We start from the raw sequence: 24,670 nt of genomic DNA, 5'->3' as shown, positions 1-24,670 counted from the left end.
ACCTTAAGTTTTTTAAAAAGAATAATCTGTTATGGAAAATAGCACAGTTAGATCTTAATCAGCGAGTGGTAAGTGACGCTGTGATTTTGCCACCCATTTTTTTGGTGGGGGGGGGATGGCTCAAAGTTTATTAGTTTTGCCACCTGGGCAGTATAGCCGAACCAGCTGCCATAAGGCAGTTCCAATTTCAACAGAGCAGTAGATGAGCGTTAAAAGTGAGTGTAAGTCCCAAGAAAAAAGTAGAGGGGCACGGCGGCTGCTACAAGGAGATTCACCCCCTGAGCCCCGTGGTCCGCCCTCGCGGGAGACACAGCTGCCAAGCCAGGGAGAGGCAGTAGCGGGTTTGCTACCCATTCTTCAACTGAACTACAGACTTGATTCAGATCTTCTCACCAGTTTGTCCTCTCATGTCCTTTTCCTGTTCCAGAATCCCGTCCAGGAGACCACATTTGCATTTAGTTGTCTTGTCTCCTCTGATCTATGACATCTTCTCAGTCTTTCCTTGTTGTTTGTTTTTTTTTTTTAAATGACTTTGACAATTTTGAGACATATTGGTCAGGTTTTCTGTAGAATGTTGCTTGGTTTGAGCTAGCCCCATGTTTGTCATGATTAGACAGACTGGGTTATAGGTGTGTGGGAAGAATGCCACTCGGTGGATTGCCACTGTCCTGACATCATGCCAGTGGTCCATGACGTCAGCGTGCCCTGCCTGTCGCTGGTGACGTGCGCCTTGATCACCTGATTAAAGTGGTACCTGCCAGACTCCTCCATTATGAACTCGCTGCTTTCCTCTCCCTGCCCTGCTCTTTTAGAAGTGTGTCTCCAAGTCCAGCCACATGCGAGGCGAGGGGAATTTAGTTCCACCTCCTGGCCAGGGAAGTATCTACCTATATTACTCAGAATTCTTCTGTAAGGAAGATTTCTCTCTCTCTCTTTCTTTCTTTACCCAATCATTTATGCCAATCGAGACTCGTGGATTTCTAATTTATTCTTTGGATTATAACCTAATACACATTATTTATTTTGTTGGTTAAGTTGTTCCAGCTTTGGCCATTCTGGAGCTTTTTCAGGTTGGTTTTGTGTTTCTGTGAAGTACCCTCCCCCTCCTCCCTCCTTTTAAAAGCACTTCCTTACTTTCTGGACGATAAGACATTCCAGGTTTATCTTACATTTTTCCTTCCATGGCTCTAGAAGCATTTATTTCTTTAAGGAGTCCTGGGTCCTTTTATTGGAGAATGGTATTTAGAGACCAAGATCTGGGTGCTGACTGTGCTTGTTGCTACTAGGGTGTCATTGGCTGTGGGTCTTCTCTGCAGACAGCTAAGGTACATACATGTGTATGTACACCTCCTATGCACACATACCTATAATTAATTCCGTATGCATCTGTCTGTGTGTGTAACATAAACGTAACCCCATAGGGATGTCTCTGACTAGCCCTGCATCACAGGGTTCATTCTAGCTTCCCTCCTTTGCTTATTTTTAACTTTTCTCAGACAGTGAGAAACTTGGCTCTCATTACCCATAGTTTACTTACTATAAATATTCAACCCCAATAAATATGTAAAGTGATTTCAAAATTGCCCCCCCCGTACCCCTGTGAAAAACAAATTTGCCTACCAGACTACAGTGTTTATGTATGGCCTTCAGTCTTATAGTTCTCAGCTGAAAAACTGCAGTTCTCAACTGAAACCCTATTTTGCAAAGTCATTCATGTTAACTACGTGTTTTTCCCCCACTACCTGCAGTGAGGTTAAGTCATGCAATTTTATATAGTTAGATTCGTTTGTCTCTGCGTGCGTTCCACCCTGGGGTTCTCCAACATCCTGGCTGATTTTTTTTTTAAAGCTTGTATCCATCAAAATTTACTCTTCGTGATGCACAGTCCAGTAGTTTTTGACAAATGCGTAAAGTCTTGTATCCAGCATCCCAGCACCATACAGAGCAGCCCATCTCTTCACGTCTCCATGTATCTCCTGGCACTTCCTTCTTCCTGTTCCCTCAGCCTTTGGCAACCACTGACCTAACTTCTGTCCTTACAGTTTTGTATGGCCTGCATTTTTAAGACATGAAAATTGATCGTAAGCAGAGGCTGTCTTGCTTTGTGATTGAAGTTAGCTGACACCAGGATTCAAGTCCAGTCCTGACATATTGCCCCAAGTCTCAATTTTCTCATCTGTAAATGGGTATAAAAATAGTTTTAGCCCCAGGGAGGGGTATTCTTGGGAAGACTAGATAACAGCTGTTGGCACAGTGCCTGGCACATAATAAGTAACCAGTCATCTCGATGCTAGTAATACTTTCTATTTGCCGTCCTCATCATCACCCAGGTGGGGTATTAAAAGAGGAACGTGAACGAGGCCAGGAAACGCTGCGCTCTCGAGCTGGCTGTAGGAACGAGGGAACGTAAGGAAGTACGCCTGAGCCCTTCCCTGCAGGGAGGAAGGCGGGCGGAGGGTGTGACCGGGCGGGGCGGGCGGGGCGGCGCTGGTCCTCGCGAGCCTCCCCCCCCACGCCCCGCCCCGCCGCCTGCCGCGCCTGTGGATTGTCAGGGCTGATCCTGGAATTAGTTAGGGCTTCCTGAGGAGGCAGAATCATCTGCGTGTCATGCAAAAACTGACCCCGGCGGGGGGATTTCAGGGCTTCATCTTGCCTCTTCTCCTCAGGATTTTTTTTTTTTCACTGAGACGACGATGTTACAACAAGGAAAGAACTTTTAAAGAAGCAAATCTCCATAATCCCTCCATCCAAGTGGGCTGATGTTTTTGGTGGCTGCTGCCGTCCCACGCCTGCGTTTCTACACAGAAGTAAACATTATTTATGGTACCATAAACATTTTCCTTTGCTGCTACACAGTCTTCATGACGATTTCTCCTGAAGATACGACAGTTCCGGGAAGGGGATTCTCCATCCTTCACTCAAACCCTCCCGCTGTTTTGCGGCGCTATTTCATGAATCTTTTTTTTTTTCTCCCTTCTGCTGATTTATTTCCTTGGGATGTATTCCCAAGAGTAGGAATTTTCTGTCAAAGGATAGGAATGTCTTTGTGGCTTTATCTGTAGCATTTTGCAGAAGTAAATCATCATCTCCTTTTTTCGTATGAGGATCTATCTTTCATCGAAATGCAGCTGTTCAGGGATGGGATCAAGTAGCTGGTGAAGTGTGTGAGACTAATACTTCAACAAATCTTTAATAAATTTATCATCTGACCATGTAATGCTTTTTTGAAAACCGCGAGTTTCCCTGATGAGTTTTCCCTTGGCGCTTGCCACCCCTCCCCCCAAACTCCAAGTTCCCCTTCTCAATACTTCTGGAGGGAGTGCTCCCAAAGTCGGGTCTTTTCTCAGAATCTCAGTCTTTATTTACTTTTGGAGTCAGGACTTGTTTGCATATGTAAAACCAGGACCATATTGTTTGCAGATGCTAGGGGTGCTGCCAGATAATTGAATGTAAAAAGCGGAGGCTTTTGAATTATTTTTACAAACCTGGACACAAAAGCATATTTTCTTAGAATTTAAAAAAAAAAAAAGCATGGAAATAAAGATCGTGGTATTGGGTTTCTAATTCAAACATTTCATTTTGTGTTCCTAATAGGGATGTTTTAAACCCAGAGTTAGGGACCTGGAGATGGGAGTGGGAGGCGGGGCAGAGGACTAGGAGGTAAAACTGTGCAGATTCACCGACTAATCCAGAAAAAGAAACACATCAAAGGAGTTAAAATAAATAGCAAAACAAAAACTCCATCAGTTACTTATGATTCCATCTAGTAGCATTTAACAATACGTTTCCCCCCCTTTCTTCAACAGTTTTCTGTTTAGCTTTTTGTTTGAAGATAAGAATAGCTTAAAAGTAATTGTGTTTCCTATCAGTGTTAGATAAAGCCCCCTTCCCCTCGGGGGGGGGGGGGAGCCGCCCAGATGTGATAGCACTTGTTAAAAGCAAATTGTTTTTGCTTGTTACTGTTTATGTGCTAAAGAAAAAGCTTTCCAGAGTAAGACTGAAATTCAGACTACCACATTAATTAAAGTTTATTTTAGCTTTGACAAGAGCATCTGCTTAAAATTCTAGCATTAAGGACATTTTAAAATTGCATGAGATTCAAAGCTCATTAGCAAAACTATTAATTAAAAACCCTGAAACCCTTTAAAACCCTAATTAAAACCCTAACATAAATTGCAAATTTTAGAATTTATTTTTAACTCTTACTAATCACATGCTGCAATGTATGTACAGAAGTTTCTGTGGCTTAAATAATTAATGTTATTGCTTGAAAAGTTTTTGTGGTGTGAATAATTAATATTATTTGATTGTTATACCCTATGTGCCCATGAAAATTCTTTTTAATTACAAAATATTTCAAATATATATAATAATAATATAAATGCCCTGTATTTTGCCATATTTGCTTCTGATTTTTAAAGAAATAAAATGTTACTCTTTTGCACTCCTAAAAAAAAAGGCAAATTTTTTTAGCATTAAATGTTTTTTTAATTTTTAAACGAGTGTAGCTTCTAGCCTTTCTAGCAATGATAAAAACAGATGAGAGCTCCTCCTACTAATTTACTGGCTTAAACTAGAAGGCTGGATTCTTTTCCCCAGTAAATTTGGGATTCTGTAGTCATATCTGCAAGTACAATGGGGAGAAAAAGTGAGTTTTGAGGTCCTGCGCATGCCTGCACCGCTGGCGGCTTGGGCGGGTCCCAGGTCGGTGAGGAAGGGCGTGGCTGGGATGCTCCAGAGTCCTGTGCAGGGGCGGCCGCTGGAGGCTGGGGGTGGCAGTGGGGGTGGCAGTTGCTCTTGCTGCGTCAGGTCTCACCCCCTTGGGGGCGGCCTGTGGCAGCTGCAGGGGCACCTCTGGAGGCTGGGGGCCATCCGGGCTGCTCACAGGGTGGCTCTGGGCCAGGTGGACGGTGCCAGGGCAAAGTACCACCCCACCCCCACCCCCATGCCCGTCCCCGGCTTGAGCAGCAGTGAGTGGCAGGTGGGGGTCTGGCCCGGAGCTGAGAGCTTGGCAGCCAGAGGCCTAACCAGATTCTGGGGCTAGCCAAGGCCTTGGGATGGGGGTTGGGGGCTGCAGAGGTGGGATGAGGATGGAGACGTCCTGTCATAATCCTGCTTTCACAGCACCTCCACTGAAGTGTCCACGACCCCTGTCCTCCTGTTCTCAGAACTCGGCCTTAACTCCGTCTCTCTTCGGTGTCAGCCTCTGTGGCCCCCCTGGAAAACCAGGGCGAGGCTGGCAGGCTGGGAGGGAGAGGGAACTCAGGAGGGCTTTGCAGGGCCCGCAGCTACCCTCTTTCTGTCTCGGGCTCCCAGTCCTGGGCAGTTCAGCCAGAGGCAGACAGGGCTTGGCTGGAGCCCCTTCTTACGTGAAAATTCCAGGCTTGGTGGTCAAGGGCTTAAGACTGGAGGTGGCCTTCTTGGCTTCTCTAAAGCGGCGCTTTAAAAATTACATTTTTGTTCATTTGTTTGCTGTACTATTTTCAAGGTATTTGTATTATTTTTTTTAATGGAGAAAAATTACATTTTTATGTTTGACCCTTAAGTACCCCTTTCGGTGGTCGTCTTGCATTTTCTACTCATGTTAACACATTCAGGATTTGCTTTGATTTTTTAAGGGAGATTTTCTTGTTTTTGTTTTTTGGTTTTGTTTTTTTCCTAGAGAAAGGTTAATGCTTTGTATAGCCTTGTCAGGACTCAAGTGTTGGCTAGCTCTGGGACTGTGGGCCGATTGCTTCACTCCCCTGAACCTGGATTTGGGATTGCAGATGAGTTTCTCCATTTTTCCAAGCTTGTGTCCCCTGTCTGTGGGGCAGGGACCATAATTCAGGCCTCAGAGGTTACCCCGCATGTCACATCAGGTGCTGGTTATGCCAGCACTGTGCTGTGAGTTGCCATCATAGCAGACTTCTGACTCCATGGCTGTGGTCAGTCTCTCCCCTTCACCCAGGTCTAGCTCAGGGCTCGGCATGTGTCGAGATTCTGGTTAAATGCAACTGAACTAGAGTTTCTAGGCCGAGGATCCCCACTGATAAGAAGAAAGGAAGATGCCATCAGGGTGGATTAGGTCTGGGCCAAGGGGTCTGACGCCTGTGGGCTGGGAGGGGCTGCAGCCTAGGAGGCCGGGGGCTCCCTGGGATCGGATGGGGGGGTGGCCCCTCGAGCAGGGAAGGAGGTGCAGGGGCCAGTTTTGATTGGGCCCACCTGGCGCCCCCCTGCTCTGCCCTCCCATCCTCATGCTGACCACGGGTTCCCTTTGTCGGTCCTGGGTTTGTATTGGAAAATGTTATAACAAAGCAGAAACCTGCCGCCTTCTGTTCAGGGACTCCCAAGTCATTGCTTAATGCTTATTTTTGTTTCTCCTCCTGTTTTAAAACTGCCCATAGAATTCAGTGACCTTTTAAAAAATGGTCTTGAAAGCCCCAGCCCCACCACTGTAGATCCTTCAGATACGTTGATTTTCGCTGATTTTCGCTGATTTTTCTACTTCTGCCCCTCTCTGCTCTGAAACTCATCCTTATATTTTTTCCCCCTTTCTTCCTGGTTCAGAAGTTGGAGGGACTCGCCAAGCTGCGGACAGTTCGGGAAGCGCCATCGGAGTGCGTCTGCCCCCCAGGTAAGTGGATGTCTGATCCAGGCTGGCTCCTGACTTCTGAAGCCCTGGCCTTCTCGCCCTTGTCTGCTCAGAACCGCCGAGGACACGGTCAAGGGAATCGCCTTGGCTTTCGGGTTGTCTGTTGTACTGCGTGGAGCGTCCTGGGGCCTTTCTTCCTACCGCTTCCCTGGTAGGCGTGTCATGAGAGATCCTGGCAAAAATAGGCCGACTTGGTTTGATGAGGACGGTGGTGTTGGGGGAGGAGCTGCGAAGTGTTACAGATGACTTACAGTAACAGCTCAGATGCTCGGAAAGTAGCAGCCGTCCCATTTTAAAGATGGAGAAGCAGGCCGGAACCGCCCGCACGGTATTAGCCTTGTGACTCCAGCTCTGTCCCACACCTGAGGGGCTGCGGGTGGGTAGAGGAATAATCCAATGAATGTAGGTTTTTTGTTTCATTTTTTTGGGTGGAGCTAGAGGAAAGGAGTATGAAACATGGTCTGAATGACTCAGATAGTCATGTCTCTTGGGTTGTGGTGGTGTAGACCAGGATGGCTGTGAACAGAATGAGGATTTGCTGGTTCCGAATCGATGTGGCTCAAACCATGATTCATATCGGGTCCTCTGGGTGTCCTCAGGGGAGCTTTGCACAGACTATGGTTGAGAATTTAGGGGTGTAGTCTCAGCCCCAGTATCTTCAGGACTAGAATTATCCTCTCCTAGAACTGCGTGGAACACCAGTGAATGAGTGGGAAGTCGTAGTATTTCCCAGGCTTCCCACCACGCCAGGTAAAGTAACAGAATACGGGGGCTGAGCCCAGGCCCCTGTTCCTTGCTGTCACGCCTTCCATTGGCCAAGCTGTCTGGCATTTCCCAAACTGTTGTGTACCCAAGGCAAGTTCGTGTGCCCTCTGCACCATGAGGCCAAACTGAAACGGTGGAGTTTGGAGCAGAGAAAGGTTTATTGCAGGGCCAGGCAAGGGTGATGGGGTGGCTCACGCTCAAGAAAACCCTGAACTCCCCAAAGGGTTTCAGCAAAGCGTATTTAAAGGCCAGGTGAGGGAGGGGGGTCTCGGGGTATGTGATCAGCTCGTGCACAATTCTCTCACTGGTTGATGCTGAGGTAACTGGGCATCAACACTGTCAAGCCCCAGGCACTAGGTCTGGGGGCCACGTGCTCTTGACCATCAAGTAGTTAATTTCTTCCCTTTGGCGGTGATATTAAGCATCTGAAAAGCTCAGGAAATATACAGGAGATACTACTATCTGGGTGCTTCAGAGAGGAGCTGCAGCAGAGGACAGGGGAGGGATCTGACCCTGGAAGGCCCCATGGGGTCCCGCCCGGTTACGGAACCACTTCATCTGGTCCAGAAACCAGGCTCACTGATGGGTTAGCACCCCTGGGTTGGGAGATGCCCTGAGATTTGTGAAAAGGTGGACCTCGATGTGAAAATTCAGTCTCTGGGGACCCAGTGAGAGAGGATTTTATGGCTGAGCTTGAGTTGGCCTCTCATAGGAACCCTGAGGGTTTCATAGGATGGAAAAGGACATGACGAGTAATGACATCGTGAGCAGGTCAGGAGCTCAGGAACTGCAGTTCAGGAGGAAAAACAAAAATTCAGGTCCACAGATACTTTTTGGCTGATCTGCAAAACGTATGAAATGGGAACAGCTCCTCTCCTTTCTCCTCTTTCTTTCTGAGTGTTGTTGGGGTGTGAACTCATGTAAGTTATGTGGACGAGTGTCTTTTAAACTGGGAGTCCCAGCTCATTCATGAGACATAAAATTGGCTCTGTGGGCTGCAGCTCGCATTCTGAAATTCTGAGCCAGCAGAGATGGAACAAAAATGATTGGACTGAGGTTTTTGTTTCCGCGATTGTAGGGGTGACATGGATGATGGTGTGAAACGGGCTCCTTGCGTGGGTTGCTGACCGGAAGTTTGAAAATCCCAAATACAGATAATAGATGGAGAGCGAGGAATTGGCAGTGAGGGGCGTGGAGCCCCTGAATAAACCCAAACCGGCTCCGAGTCTTGGTCAGACACTTACTGTTTGTATCAATAAATGGTACCTATACCGGAGCGGGCTGAGGGGGCCTTTCTGAGCTCATGGAGGAACTACAGGTCCAAGCCCAGGTCCTACCCTCCCTTAGGGGCTTCTGAACCACCAGCAGAGGTGCTGAGAGCTGGGCTGACTGTGGAGGCCAAAAGGCTGGTCAGAACCCCCAGTCCCAGTGAGAGGAGGGCAGTGACCGCCCCTGCTCTCTGGAGGCCCCCAGGGGTCTGTGCTGTGCTGTCATTGTCTGAGGGCCTTGTGGCTATGGTCACACCCTCCTGGCACCTGTGGTCAGTGTAGCCCCAGGGGTGCAGCAGGGTGGCATCTGCCAGGCCGCGATGTGCAGCCGTGCCCACGTCTGCTCTTTCTCTCCTGTCACCTCGAGCTGGAGGACTCCCACAAGCCCCTGAGACCAGAGCGCTTTATCAGAGCAAAGCCACATAGGCTGGCACATTCTCCTCTGCCACAAAAAAGCACAGAGGCCTTTTTCTCCAGCACCAGAAACCTTTAACTCGTTCCCTTTCTCCCCAGCTCTGATCTGCCCTGCAGATTTCTGGAGTCTGGACACGCCGACCACCCTCTGTAGCTTGGCTCCCCGTCTGATCTGAGATACGCACAGATCCCCCTGACCCACTTCCTTCCCACGGCCCCAAGGATAGTGTCACCTTTTGTCAGATCCTAGGATGCAGCAGACAGATAAGCAAAGCAAGAGAAGGGGGCGGCTCTTCTGTGTGTGTTGCTCATTGTGAAGGGGATGCTGGCAGAGCTCTGAGGCCGAGAGGAGGGCAGGCCTCGGGCTGGAAGGTCAAGGTTCTTCTCTTGCCCGAGTTAGTGGTGGGACGACCGGCAGGGCTGGGGCTTCAGGCAAGTGAGGGGCCCTTGAGCCTTGAACTCCTCTATAAAACAGTGGAGTGGGTTGAATTGTGAATTTCCCAAAAGACAAGTCCCAGTGCTAACCCCTGGTGCTTGTAAGTGTGGCCTTATTTGGAGATAAGTTCTCTGCAGGTGTACTTACGTTAAGGATCTTGAGATGAGGCATCCAGGATCTAGAGGAGGCCCCCAGTGCAGTGATGAGTGTCCTTACAAGAGACGGGGTGAGAGACCTGAGACACAGAGACACCCGGAGGGGAAGGCCCTGGGAAGACGGAGGCCGAGACCAGAGGGATGCGTCTGTGTGGCCGAGAACACCCAGCACTGCCGGCAGCCTCGGAAGTGGAGGGGGCATGGAAGGGACTCTACCTCAGAGCTTCCAGAAGGAATCAGCCCTGCTGAACACCTTGGTTTTGGACTTCTGGCCTCCAGAACTGGGAGAGAATAGGTTTCTGTCATCTGAAGTCACCCAGTTTGTGCTCATTTGTCGTGGCAGCCTCAGGAAGCTAAAATGGGAACAGCAGTCACCCCGAGGACCTTGTAAGGCGGCTGAGAGACTCAGAATGTGCTGCACACAGGAGCCTCCCGTAGTGCTGCTCTGTGTCACACACCTGCCCCCTGAGAAGCACTCCGCTCTTCCTTCAACAGAGAACTCCAGGCTTTACATTTACGTGACTAACCCATGTCCCGGGGAATTCCAACACCCTCTTGCCTTCCTCCCTCCCTCCCTCCCTCTCTCTCTTTCTTCTTTCTTCTTTCTTTCTTCCTTTCTCTCTCTCTCTTTCTCTTCCTTTCTTTCTTTCTTTTCTTCCTTCCTTCCTTCCTTCTTTTCTTTCTTTCTTTTCCTTCCTTTTAAATCAAACTGTAATCAGTTACAATGTGTCAATTTCCAGTGCGCAGCATAGCAGTCAGACATATACATACATGTATTCCTTTTCGTGTTCTTTTTCATTATAGCCGACACCCTCTCTGCTTACATTCCTTATGTACTTGAATGCTTCAAAACGTGTTTCAAGTTTTAAAATGTTTGTTTTTGAATAGGAAATAATATGTAATAGAAAAAGATTCAAGTGCTGCGAAAGATTACACGTGAAAAGTAATCCTCCCCTCCTCTCCAAAGGGGCCCCTGGCCATTTGCGGACGTCCTTCTGAGCAGGGCTCCCCAGCAGAGCTTCCTGTGATGGTGGGAGTGTCCTAGGTCCCACTAACACAGCCGCCACCACCAGCCGCATGGGCTGTCGAGCCCCTGAAAGGTGGCTAGTGCCACTGACGAACGGAATTTTAAATTTTTGTTTAATCTCAGTTTTCAGTCACCACCTGTGGCTGGTGTCTATGGTATTGGACAGCCTGGTTTTTGAGGTCACTTATGTACATTTCAGCCAGTAGCTCCCCTCATGGTTTTGCGCACGGGGCATCATATGTCATTGTCCCTGTGTTGCCGTTCGCAGTTTGCAGTTTCCCTCTGAGCTGGTCTGCATCAGCCTGCCTGTCGGAGGCTGCCTCCTTTGGGGTTAAAGGACGGAATCCTGTCGGGCTGTTGGGTTGTCCTGTGAGGTCGCCGGCCAGTCCCCACCCCAAGGACGTTTGGTTTGTTTTGTTTCCCATCCTGTGTTCTTACAGACCGTCCTGCAGAGAAGTCAGGGACGGAAGGAGGCCTGTTGTCTCGCCCTGTCCCCTGCCTTCCTCGTGCTTTGTACTGAAGGCTGTCATGAGCCAGGGACGGCTGCAGGGCCTGGGGGCCTGGGGCAGGAAGGACAGGAGCCCGCAGTCTGTTTGGGGAGCCCCTCCAAGAGCAGCAGTTCTGGAATGTTGCAGGAAGGGCGCTGGCAGGGGGTGGCCCTGAAGTCTGCTTGTGGGAGATGTGGGCATGGTCGGGTCCCCACTGAGCTGTGAATGGTCCTGACACCTGAGCATCCCAAGGGACGGGTTGGGGCCAGCACCACCCTGGAGCCTGAGAGGCCTGGATCTGACTCTTGACTCTGCTGCCAGGTGAGTGCATCCTACATGTCCCGGAGATATGGGCCCCTCTGGCGTACAAGCTCCTTGCGTTAACTGACGCTTTTAATTACATTCATCAAACACACAAATGGAAAAAGGAAACTTCGGAGGCCATACAGCTGGCCTGGAGAGGTCGGTGCAGAGCCAGGTTCGGGTGTGTCTGGGCTCAGGGGCTCCCCCTCCACCTCTCAGCTCCTCTCTGAGCTGTTTTCAGACGCTGTCTCCTTGCAGTGGGAAGGTGGCCACCAGCAGCCCCAGGGGTGGATCAGCGAGCCCAGCGGATAGAGCTCTCCCCTTACTCGAAGTTCTCAGCACTGGGGAGCGGGGAGTGTTATGGGCTGACGTGTGCCCCCTCCCCCTGCAAATTCATGCACTGAAGTCCTGTCCCCCTCCCAGTACCTCAGAATGCGACTGTCTTGGAGACAGGTTCTTGAAAGAGGTAGATAAGGTCAAGTGAGGCCATGGGGTGGACTCTAATCCTCCATGCCTGGTGTCTTTGCAAGAAGAGGAGATCGGGACACAGACACACACACAGAGGGAGGGTGACGTGAAGACAAGGAAAGACGGCCGTCTGCAAGCCAGGGCGAGAGGCCTCAGGAGATACCAACCCTGCTGACACCTTGATCTCTGACTTACAACCCCTAGAACTGTGAGGAGATCGGTTTCTGTGGTTGAAGCCCCCCAGACCGCGGGACTCGTTCTGGCGGCCTGAGCAGACCAGTCCAGGGAGCTGTTGCTGGTGGATGCGGAGTTTCTGTTTGGAAAGAAAGAAAAGTTCTGGAAATGGAGAGTGGGGGTGGTTATACCACATTGTGACTGTAGTGAATGCCATGGAATTGTGCACCTTTTTTTGTTTAATTGAAGTGTAGTCAGTTTACAATGTTGTGTCAGTTTCTGGTTTATAGCATCATGTTTCAGTCATACGTATACATACGTATTCCTTCTCATACTCTTTTTTGTCACAGGTTACTAACCATCAGATATTGAATATAGTTGCCTGTGCTGTACAGCACAGACTTGTTGTTTATTGGTTTTGTGAGGATTTCCTTGTATTTCCGATGTAAGAGATACTCTGCCAAAGCTCAGTAGATACTCTGTGTGATTTGTTCTGTATGTAGGTTTAGATTTTGCTGTATTTGTGGAAGAGGGTGAGCTCTGCTGTCTTGGCCCAGCCCCCAGAATTGTGCACTTTTAAATGGTTAAAATGGTTATTTAAATTTTGTTTCTATTTTAGCATGATTAAAGAAAGAAGTCCCAGAATCGAGCCAGACTTGTCTGGCTCGGGGCAGGGGCCTCTCCCTGGCCGAGTCGGTGTGCCTGGATGCATTGACTGCTCAGGTCTGGGTCGTGGGACAGTTCTTGGAACTGGGCGGGCAGAGGGAGGCCATTCTGGGGGAAGGCTGATGCTACCATGATCGCGTGGGCTGACAAGGGGAAGGGTGGTCACCTCAAGGACAGTTGGGGTGCTGTTCCCAGAAGAAAAGGAAAGAGATGTCACTAGGCAGACACATTTAGTAGATGACCCCTTCAGTCCTGCTCCGGGGGCAGCTGGCCAGACGTGTCCAGCTGGTCCTCAGCGGGGACTGGAGACAGATCCTGCGTTTGAGTGGAGGTTTGCCTCCACCTCAGGCACACAGGTCTTTCCCTCTGTTGAACTGATCCAACGGTGTGGCTCAGTGATAAAGCGCTTGAATTCTGGACCCAGGCTGCTGGGTTCAAATTCCCTGTCCTTTACCAGCTCCACGACCTTGAACTTAGCCTCCTGCTGCCTCAGTTTTACATCTGTGAAGTGGGGTTTCTGATAGCGCGGGGCTTGTGCAAGGACTAGATGAGTTAACACACGTAGTTTGTAACAGGGCCTGGCGCCGCTTCCTGAAGACGAGTTAGTGGTTTCCAGGCCCCCAGATCCGTCGTCCCCAGGCCAGTCCAGACCCGCCGTGTGCAGCCTGTTAACCTTCCTGATTTTCACTGATGTCAGTCCGGGCTGCCAGAGAGGTAGGGGGGAGGCGACCCCGTGCTGGCAGTTGGCCGGGAATATCCTGGAGGGAAAGAACAAAGGCTTGGCAGGTTTCCTTGGCATATTCTTCTGGGACGTGGGTGAGAAAATGCTGATGACAGCGCCCAGAAGTGAGGGAACCGGAAAGGAAGAGAAGACGTGTAGCGCGTGATCTCTGGTCAGCCGCTAACAGCATCCAGAAAGGCCCGTCCTGCAGAGCCTGGGGCTCTGCCCGGACACGGCTCACGCTGAGTTCTCACTGGGCTCAGCCGGCCCCGGAAGTTATTAGCAACTTTTAACGGGAAAACGGTGATACTTTTCATTTCCTCTCTGTGCCTGTTTGTGTCCTTGCATAATATGCCAGAGACGTGGTGTGTGGTTTCCAAATGATGGGCCCTGGGCTTGCAGTGAAGGGTGACTTTCCAGAAATTAATAAACAGACGAATCAGTTAGGAACTCGCTGCTCTGTGGGAATCTTTGGAAGTCTGAGCAGAGGCGCGAAGCTCTGCCCAGGAGAGCGCAGAGCACGAGGCGGAAGTGATATACGGAGCCTGATCCATTTCGGGGATGGTTTATGGCCCGCGCTGCAGGGTGGGACAGACGTGGTCAGGGTTGCTCTGTTCAGTCTGTTTACTCTATCTGTTGGTTTTGGAGATTGCTTAGGGCAGGGGGTGGCACTTTGTAATTACTTGGAAGCAAAAAATTGTTAACCCCCTTTGAGTTCCTTCTTATTAGTAGAAATTTTTTAAATGATACTTTTTTAATGTTAAATCCCAGTCAACTTGCATTTATGGTAAAAATAAGTAGCTTAATAGCGTTACGCTGCGGGTCAGACTGTACAGAAGTTAATTTGTATGTCTGATTTTTTTTTTTTTTTGCCAGAATTCTCTGGAGAACTCATTCATTTGTTCATTCATTCATCGCCCCCTCCCCTGTGTCGTGCTTGTCCTGCGGGCGATGCTAAGATTGTTAGAGGGGCTGTAGACCCGGTTCTTAGAGGACATTGGCACGTACACAGGGACCATCGGGAAGAATCCCAAGACAAAAGGCCCACCGAAACTGAAAGGAGGAAGAGGTCACCTCCGATCAGGAAGGCCTGGGTGGGGGAGATGACAGCTGGGCAGGGTTGGCTTCTTAGCCAGCTGGGACAGGACGAGCCCCAGGCACCCGGAGCCCAGGAGCGTCAGGGAGCCCTGTGTGGTTGGAAGGTGGTGGTGGGAGGTGAGGGAGGGTCTCGGTTTATAGGGGGATGTGGGCCCCGTCCCGTGGGACACAGGTAAAGGTGCGTGAGTACAGTTCAGCTTTCAGAGGAGGACTCTGGATACAGCGTGAAGGATGGGCTGGACCACAGGTTTGGCCCAGCAGAGAGGCCCGCTGAGAGGATGCTCAGGGTGCAGACAGCCTTGTCTTGTTCCCTCCTGCATCCCCTGGGCCTCGAACAGGGCTGGGCATGTGGAGGCAGGATGATAATATCTGCTGAATGGCTTCTCTGGAGGAGAGGTCACGAGAACTTGAATGAGGGCCATGAGAATTGACGGCAGGGAACAGCTGTGAGAGGCACTGGGCCATGTGGTGGACAGAAGTCACGAACAGGATGGATGGGCACGGGAGGGGACAGAGGTGCCCGAAGTTGGAAGCCTGGGGGAAGGCGATATCCTGAACAGAAACCGGAAATCCCCAGAGAGGGATTTAGAAGGGAGGATGGTGTGCATGGTTTTGGACAGTGGCCTTACAAAGCAGTTTGTAGACCCACTGATGGAAGGAGGAAAAAGATTAGAAGTCTTCTCTCAAGGCACGTCTAGCCACGCTGAATTTACGAATTAGAAACTGTACCATGTCCTGTAAACAAAGGTCTTGGGATTTCGCTCTGTGACCATTGGGATTTGGAGATTTTCTTGTGGCCACCAGAGGGAGCCCACAATGTTCATTAAATGCTATAGAAATCGAGTAGGAATTTTTAAAAGGATAATTAATATTTTTTTAAAAATGTACTCTCAAGCACACGAAAATTCAAACCAAAGGCAGTGAAATACAAAGTTAACTTTTCACTCTGGTGGTTTTTTTTCCTGACTAAAATGGAAGATCCCTGAGAATTTTCCAGATGATTCCAGAATCAAGTGGTGTGTTGTTGGTTTCAGGTCATGATGATTATGTGAAGGGTAAAAAAGCCGTTAGCAAGCACATTCCTAGAGCAGGTGTCCCACTCACCCAGCATCGCATGGGTGGCTCTGGGTTAGTCTCAACGGAGAATCCCTGAAGCTGTGGGAAGATAAGACACGAAGGGCCTTGATCTCAGCTTGGCCAGCCCTGTGCCAGCTATTGGATGACAGGTGCGACTTCTCCCCCCGTGAGGTGTCGTGTAACTCTGTACACTGCGATTACTGAGTGTCCCACCTCTCAAGAGCTGCTCACGTGGGGGCCTGCCTCTTCCCGGGGGTGGGTTCAGTGCAGTCACAGTATCCGGCTTCTTAGGTCACTGCTCACGCCAAAGTGTATTCCACATGGACGGAAGACACAAATGTGAAACATAAAACCATGGAAGGCAAGACAGAAGTACAGCAGGTCATTTTTTAACATTATGAGGTGGAAATCGACTTTATAAGCCTGGCACCGAAGTCAGAAGCCATAAAGCAGCAGTTCTCACCCTGGGGTGATCTTGTCATCTGGGGACGTTTGGCAAAATGTTTAGAGACATTTTTGATTTGTCTCCTCTTGGGGGGTGGCGTGCTACTGGCATCTGGTGGGTAGAGGACAAGGATGCTGCTGACCAGACCACAGTGACAGGCCAGCCCCCACGACAAAGAATCTTCTTACTCACATATCAGCGGTGCTGATGTTGAAAAACTCTGCTGCAGAATAAATGTTTTCGTAAATGTTTTCAGCTTCAAAACTTATATTTTCTTTTTTAAAAAAATTATTATTTTTTGGGGCGAGAGGGGTAATTAGGTTTATGTATTTATTTATTTGTGGGGGTGCTGGGGACTGAACCCAGGGCCTCGTACATGCTAAGCACACTGACAGTGAGCTATACCCTCCCCCACGTAAACTTTCTTTCTAGAAAGAAAACCCCACCTTAACAAAGTTTGAAGACAAAGACACAGGAAAATAATTCAACATATACAACAAACAGACAGTGAAAGCATGAAACCCAAAGTGCTTTGGTAAAAAAATAAGGGAAAACCAAATGTTTTAGTGGGAGAGTGGGCAAAGGAAATAAGCAGGGAGTTCTCAGCAGGAAAATATGTGAATGGTGACCTTGTCCCTCAGTGAACACTTCTCCTGGGGCACCCGTTCTGTGCCAGGCGCCACTCTGGGCACTGGAAAAGCTGGTCCACATCGTGAATAACTGAGGAAATGCACAGTGAAATGAGGCGCTCGTTTTCAACGATCAGATTGATAAAGCTTAAATGCTGGAGGGCAGTTTGGCCTATGAACAGAAAATTTTAAAAGCACAGACGTTCTCCCAGCATTTCCACTGCTAGGTTCAGTGAAAATCTGACGACTGTGCACAAGTGACTGTACGGTGATGTTTATCGGAGCATCATTCACAGCCGCAAAAGCGTGGGGAACGACAGTCCCAGCCCTTTACAGGCGAAGGACAGCCGCGGTATTCTGACAGTGGGGAGAAGACGGGCAGTATCAGAGTGTGAACAGCGCTGATCGCTGCAAGGTGAGAGTGCAAGTGCCCTTTTCTTTCCTGCCTTTTCTTTTCTTTATTTTTAAACGGAGGCCCCGGGGGATTGAACCCAGGACCCGGTGCATGCTCGCTAAGCATGCTCTCCACCACTGAGCTCTGCCCACCCCCTGCGTTTTTTGAATGTGCTAACAAGAAGCACGCGTCACCAGCATAATCAGGAGCAAAAAGTAAAACAGCTGAAAAGTGTTCGACCGAAAAGCCAAAGACAGAGTTTGTTTCCAGCCCTGGGCTGGCCACAGGCCTGTCCAAGTGTCCTGCCCACCTCAGGGCTCTGGGGGTCTGGAAAGGCAGCCCCTGTCTGATTTAAAGTCCACCAAGCCACTCGGCAAGAAACCTGGTGCCTGACAGGTGCTACAAAAATGTTTACATTTAATACATAGTGTTTTCCTAAAGGACCTTTTAAAGCTGAAAAGTGCACTGTAGACACAGATTAATATAGACACCCATGGGGAGTGATGGAAAGCATGTCTTCTGGGATAAGGCAGGCCTGAATTTGAGTCCTGGGTCTGTCAGTTAGAGCTGTGTGACCTTGGGCATGTTACTTAACGTCTCTGGCCTTCAGTTCACCATTCTTCTTTAATAACGACACCACAGTCCCAAAGTTGAAGGTAGTTATTTGTTATCTTATTTGTTCTTCATTCAAAAGTATGTATTCAATATCTTGTAGTAACCTATAATGAAAAAGAGTATGGAAAGAAATATATGTATGTACATGTATGACTAAAACATTATGCTGTACACCAGAAATTGACATAGCGTTGTAAACTGACTATACTGCAATAAACAAAATTTTTTTTAATGTACCATGTTAGATTTTAGGGGCACAGTGGTGGACAAGACAAAATCTGTGCCCACGTAGAATTTACATTCCAGGCGTCATGGGGTAGGTAGGGTGGAGACAGACAAACTAAAACAGATAAAGTAACAAATGAGGTAACTCAGGCATGGACAGGCCCTTGGCAGAGGATGCAAGGGTGTGGTGGTGCTGAGATTTACTGCTTTGGAAAGGGAGGTCAGGGAGGGCTCACTGGGGAGGGGACACTGAGGCCAAGATCTGCATGATGAGAAGCCTGGCATCCCAAGGTGTCCCAAGGCCCCAAGAACAGCGAGTTGGTTCTTAGGCAGCCAAGAAGCTGGGGTGTCTTCTAGGAACAGGGAGGAGTCAGTGTCTGAAGGCTGGGGAGGGCATGATCAGGCTAGGGAGGGTGTGTCTGGCCCTGTTGGCTACAGAAGAATGTGTGTTTCACCCCCAAAGCAGTGGGAGATCACTGCTGGGTTGAAAATAGAGAGGTGCCATTGTCCAGTTTGTGTTTTGAAAAGCTCAGGCTGATGCGGAATGGAGAGTGGTCCTGGAGGAGTGCCTGAGAGGAATGGAGGGGCAGAGGAAGTGGGGAAACCACTGGGAGGTCACCGCAGTCGTCCAGGCCAGGTGCAGTGGGGGCTCGCACCAGGGGCGTGATGCTGGAGGCGATGGGAAGACACGGACGGAGTCGATGTGGATTTTAGAGGCTGTACTGACAGGACTTGGAGGTGGACTTAGTCGGGGGGACTGAGGGAGAGAAGACTGGATGACTCCCAGCTTTTGAATGACACCCGAATTCTTAGCTTGGGCAACTCAGTGGTGCCATTTGCTGTAATGGGGGTGGAGGACAGAATGCGGAGTCTGTTTGGACTTGTTCATTTTGACATGACTAGTGGACATCTGAGCAGAGATACACAGTCACAGTCCTTGGATTAAATGACACCACGGAGGTGGAGGCAGCAGCACAGGACCTGGCCCAGAGTGGGCATTTGTCACTGTGTGTTGACTCCAAATACACATGTATGGGGACAGTGGTCAAGACAGCCCTGGACCTTAGCCTGGTTGCCTCCTTCCTTAGCCTGGAGCCTGGAAAGACCTCTTTGTTCCTTACTGTATTAGTCAGGGATTTCCAGAGAAACAGAACCAATAGGTTGTGTATACCTATCTGTCTGTCTGTCTGTCTGTCTGTCTGTCTGTCTGTCTATCTATCTACCTATCTATCTATCTAAAGAGATTTGTCTTAAATAACTGGTTCAGTCCAAACCTGCAGGGCAAGTCAGCAAGCTGGAGGCCCAGGAGAGCCAATGTTCCAGTTAGAGTCCTAAGGGCATTTGCTGGAGAATGCTCTCTTGTTGGGGAATTCTCTTTTGTTCTGTTCAGACCTTCAACTGATTGGATGAGGCCCACCCACACTACGGCGGGCAGTCTGCTTTCCTCCAAGTTCACCTGTTTGAATGTTTATCTCATCCAAAAAGATCCTCATGGAGAAACATCCAGAATAATGTTTGGCCACATATCTGGGTGCTGTGGCCCAGCCAAGTGGACCCATGAAATTAACCATCACACTTACCTTCTACTGTTACCTCCCTTGGGGTCCCCCTCATTTTTCCTCATCTCTCTTTCCAGCCAGTCAGTTCTCTCATCCTGCTTCCCATGCATTGACTAAATCTTCCCTACACCATCCCCACCACCACTGCTTTCTTCAGACCCTCATCGTCCCTCATCCCTTCCAAGCCTTCCCCAGGATTGGGGCAAAGTTTGGTTTAACCGCCTTCCATCTTTAGGACCAAGTACGCAGTCTGTATCTTGGCATTTCTCAACTAGACTCTTGCCTCCCTCTCTGGACCCATCTCTCAAATCGTGTCACCTTCCTGTGCCAAATGCAGTGATTTCATTTTTTAATCATGCTACCTACTCAGAACCTATATGTAATTCTTTTGCCCGAAATGGCTCCCCTCCTGGCTTTTTGCTGAAAGAACCCATGTTCATTCTTCGTGGTCCAGCTTCAGTCTTAGTCATCTGAGAACCTTCCCTATTTTCCAGGCAGAATGCATCTTCTCCTCCTCTGTGACCCCACCACACTCTGGGTACCCCTCAAACGATCCCATAGTGTACTTGGGGTTGCTTCATCTGACTGTCACCACCACTTCCCCACCCTGTGAAACCCTAAAAGGCAGGGGCTGTATCCTGTCTCCCCCTCCCCGCCCTCCAGGCTCCTAACAGATCCTCCAGTGAGGGTGAGATGAGGTGGGGGAGGAGGGAAAGGACAAACTCTGCTTCTACCCCAGGAGCACGCAGAATTCAGCTCATTTTATAAATAACTTCAGGTGATTTGTGGAGTGACAGTGACAAGTCTGTTAGGGGACTGTTACAGAGAAGGGGTAATAAAGTCTATAAATAAAGCTTCACGGCTGACATTGTCTTCCTTGGACTCCTCACTGTCCAGGAACCGGGCGGGGCTGGCAGAGAGGCTTCTCAGCGCACAGGGAAGCCTGTCTGCGGCGTCCGCTCACTCTTATCCTCAGACTTTATCCTGACTCGCTTTCAGGTTTTCCCACGTTTTCATCGCTTGGCTTTTTCTCCTTGCTTATCTTAGACTTAACTCTGGCCAGGACCTGGCTCTGCCGAGTTCTGAGTTGGCCTCAGGGGCCGATGACTGGATGATTGAAGTCATTTGCATTCAGTTTGGTGCTGGCCCGGGTCCCTTCCCTGTGAATCAGATCCGGTCCTGCCAGCTGGCTTTGGGGTCCTTGCCACTCTGTGTCGGAAATATATTCCCTCCAGGGAAACGGTTCAGAAATCTGCTTCCTGAAAAAGCCTCCTTGACCCTTTGCAGCCAACATTTCCTGTATTTTCTGTTCTAATCCCCAGATTGCTTAAATCCAGCAGGGTTTGGGAGCTGTGCAGACCCGCGCACTCCCAGCCCCCTCCCTAGGTTGGAAGGCCTGGCCTCTGCAGGCACGCACATCTCCCTGCCTGTCTTCTCTGTCCTCTGGCCGCTGAGCCCCTCCCCTGTCCCTCCTGTGGCCTCACCTGGCTCGGCCCACCCCGTGTCCACCCCAAAGCTCTGGCCCGCGCAGCCTTGCAGGGATGGTGGAGGTTGAACCTGGCACCGGGCGACCTCCGCTGCCTCCAGCCTCGTGGGGCAGATAGAAGGGGCGGGGGGCGTGGGCAGAGAGAGCTGCCCTTGCTAAACTGTACAAATATGACTGGTTGTGGTCGAAACACACGGAAATGTACCCTCCTTTCCTTCATCTCTTAGTGTGGATTGCTCCGTCCCACTCTGCCGCGTGCACCCTCAGGTCTCTCCCTCCAGCAGCCTGGGAGCAGCCCCTGGACCCATCCGTCGGGGAGGTAGCTAGGAAGACATATAACCGGCCTCGCAGAGTCTTGTTCTGGGGAGCAGAGAGGAGGGAGGGAGGCTCGATGGACGGTGAACGAGGTAGCGTTCTTTGATCCCTTGCAACAGCAATCAACTAGGGCAGATTCAGACCAAGAGGGAAAGTATTGGGGGAAATGCAGGAGCTCACAGAGGCGAAGTGCCCGCTGAGGAAGGAGGCTGGGCAGGGACAGGGTGCAGGGCAGCCCCCTGGGGAACGAGAGGTCCCCTGGGTGTGTCTGCACCATTTGTTCTGTGTGTCACTCTGCCTGAGGTTCAGGGTCTCAGGAGACAGAGCCCCACTGGGCAGGCCTGGCTGCTGTGCCCATCCCTCTGCCAGGGTCTTTGAGAGGCAGGGAGGGCACCTCCACCACGGGTGCCAGGAGGCCACACGGTGTCGGGGAGTGAGGTCTGGGTTTGATACAGGTGGACTCTGCCCCCGGCTCTGTGAGCTGGGGCCAGCGATCTGATGCTTTAAACCCCACCTCTCCTTGTGCATAACATGGAAAAGCTTTATGTGTCTCACAGGCCTGTTCTGAGGCTACACTGAGATGAGTGTATGTGGGGGTGCTAGGTGCTCCCAGGCATCTCCAATATCTGTTCATTTATCCCTCAGGAAAGTGGCCTACGGTCCCCAAAAGCTGGGAGACAGCCGGACACAGATCATTATTACAGTGCGAGGGGGACTTAGCCAGGCCAGCGTGGGGTGGGGGGAGCTTTCCTTCTGTGGCCTCCTTCGCAGAAAAGGACGCCATTTCTGCTTAGACTCTTGGTTCACTTAGTGCCAGAATCCCCCCGCCGTCCGCCCCGACAACCTTCTGCTCAAAGATGGAGAAGGAGCAACTCCTGGCTCCTCCTCCGGGAGCCCTTGAACTTGGGGTTCCCTCTGCTGCCCTGCAGACTGTCAGCGGGCTGTGTGGTCAAGCCCTTTGCTCTCGACTGGCCCTGGGGTTTCCCTCCTGATCCACCAAAGTTCCATTTTTGTTTAGTCCTGACTTTGGAAGTAGGATGAATCTATCCAAGCTTCCTTTCCCACGAGATCACAATTTTCATGACACAAGTAGGCCTGAAGCGGCCTGCTGTCTGGTCGTTTCTTTAGAAGCAGCCGTGTGCGGCCCACTCACAGGCTAGCACAGAAAGAAGTTCAAAGCCCTGAGGCCGAGGCTCCGAAGGGAACGGGGCCCTAAGGAAAAAAAACAGCAGACAAAGGAGGGTGTGGAGGAGGGGCCGGCTCCCCGCTTACAAGTGCACGCACCTCCTGACGTGGTGCTTTGTGAAGAATGTCCTTAGGTGAGACCCTGTGTGCCCCCAGGGGAGTGGGGGCAGTGGGTGACTGGGGGCAGAGCAGAGTGGCTGTGCCACCGGCAGGACTGGACGGTGACTTTACTCCTGGGTGTCAGTACCGCCCTTGGCGTGCCCGTCACACAGGCGGGGTAGAAGCAGCCCCTGATGGCCCGAGTGCCTGCCTGAGGGTCAGCTGTGTATTAATAGCTGTGACCCTGGGCCCCACTGTGCCCTGCAGGTAGGGGGGCATGGTCTGGCATTTACTCTGTTTGTGTAAAGGGTGGGGGACCTGGAGAGGACAGGGTGCCTCCCAGGAAGACCAGGAGCAGCCGCTCAAGAGTGACCCCCCCCCGCCCCCCGCAGCTCCCCCAGGGCAGCACTTGGGCTGAATTTCCAGGCGGACCAGGTAGCGCCTTCGGGCCCCACCCCCCAAGCTGGTCTGCTCCCTGAAAGTGTCCATCCTCTCCTCTTGCCCCCTCCCCCTTGGGATCCAGGAGCAACACCAGCGGCTGGGGGGGGGGGAAGGGTCTGTGAGGATCAAGTTCTTTCACCCCAGGCCTGCTGGTGGGTATAGAAGACGGGGGCCAGGCGCACGTGTGGGGTGAGGGTGCGTGGCGGGGAGCGGGCAGGGCGCTAAACTCAGGCGGGAGAGGGCAGGGAACGCAGGGCGGATATGGTGGCCCAAGAAGGCGGGGTTGAGGGAGGGGCAAGGGAAGGGTGGAGAAGTGGGGGGACGATGCGTGCACCCAGGTGTGTGGGGGGCAGGGACTCTGAGCCCCTAGGTCTGGCTGTGGGGAGGTTCCAGGTCCTCCAGCCAGAATCCCCCAAGGGCTGACTCAGCGGGTCCTCAGGGCCTCTCTTAGGATTGTCGAGAAAGGCTCATTTCCTGCCTAGAACGCACCCTTTTCTTCTTTCTGCGGGTCCCCACCTCCCCACAGGGACCCCCTTCCAGTCTTCTTAGCAGGCTGTCCTCCTTTGACTTAAAAAAACAATTATTATAAAAGAAAACTATGCTTCTTAAAGTAATCCTACTGTCCCCATCAAAAGTGTTCCCCTTGTACCCCGATTCCACTGCCCTGTCCGTCCCCGAAACCTAGGTGTAAATATTTGGTCCGTTCAGTTTGCTTTCTACGGGCCTTTTTTGTGCTTCAACAAATACATTTAAATTCTTACAGAAATAAAATAATGCGTGGTATTCTGCATTTTTGTTTAACTTCACAATATGAGGGTCAGTTCAATCTGAATGGGCTCCCAGGGCCCACGGACCACCCTTACGTGGAGACCTGCTGAATTAAACACCAGGACGTGACTCAGGGTGGCTGGCTGGGGGTTCTTTGCGGCTCCCAGCCCTCCCAGTCCCTCCCACTCTGCCCCTACACCCTCCCCCAGCTCTGGGCCTGCCTTCCTGGACTTTTTTTTTTTCACATTTTCCTCCACACCAGCCGTTTTCACTCTTTGCAACGTAAAAGTCTCCTGGTTTGTTTGCTGCCCCTTCTGATCCTGGCCTTTCTGTTCTTTCTCCCCGTCAGCCCATCTGAAGCCCCAGTGACAAGCGGACACGCGGCGGGGCTTCTGCGGGAGGTGCTAGAAAGGCAGTGGACATGCTCACGCTTCGTATTCTGTGTCTCTGCGACCGTTCTTAGCTTCTGTCACATTAATATCAACATAGCTGCACCTCGGATTTGTTTTAGCTTTTTGTCAGAACAGGACTTAGCACAGGCACCAGCGCAGGGCCTGGTGACTTTCCAGACAGAACACACCTGTGTCCCGGTCAGGACGCAGCACGTGACCTGCCTCCAGAGACACCCCCCGCCCCCACCCCGCCGCCCAAGGTAACCACTCTCCCCGTGCCCCATGATAGACTAGCTTTGCCTGTTTTTGAACTTTCTACGAATGGAATCACACACTATAGGTTCTTTTCTTCAGCTGAGCGTTTGGGGATCTGCCCGTGTGGCCACACTCAGTGGTGGATGGTTCGTTTATTTATTGATCCTA

At 50.7% G+C, this 24,670-nt stretch overlaps 1 protein-coding gene across 1 annotated transcript in view; it reads left to right on the top strand.

Annotated features, from left to right (window-relative positions):
* COL23A1 (collagen type XXIII alpha 1 chain) overlaps positions 1 to 24,670 on the top strand; it is a 301,135-nt gene that overhangs the window by 16,577 nt on the left and 259,888 nt on the right. The window contains exon 2 of the mRNA XM_064480158.1: positions 6,550 to 6,616. Coding sequence (XP_064336228.1) covers positions 6,550 to 6,616 — 67 coding nt within the window. The remainder of the gene's footprint in view (positions 1 to 6,549; positions 6,617 to 24,670) is intronic.

Source organism: Camelus dromedarius, chromosome 27 (genome assembly GCF_036321535.1).
Source record: "Camelus dromedarius isolate mCamDro1 chromosome 27, mCamDro1.pat, whole genome shotgun sequence".
Taxonomy (NCBI): domain Eukaryota; kingdom Metazoa; phylum Chordata; class Mammalia; order Artiodactyla; family Camelidae; genus Camelus; species Camelus dromedarius.
This window is presented reverse-complemented; position numbering and strand designations above follow the sequence as displayed.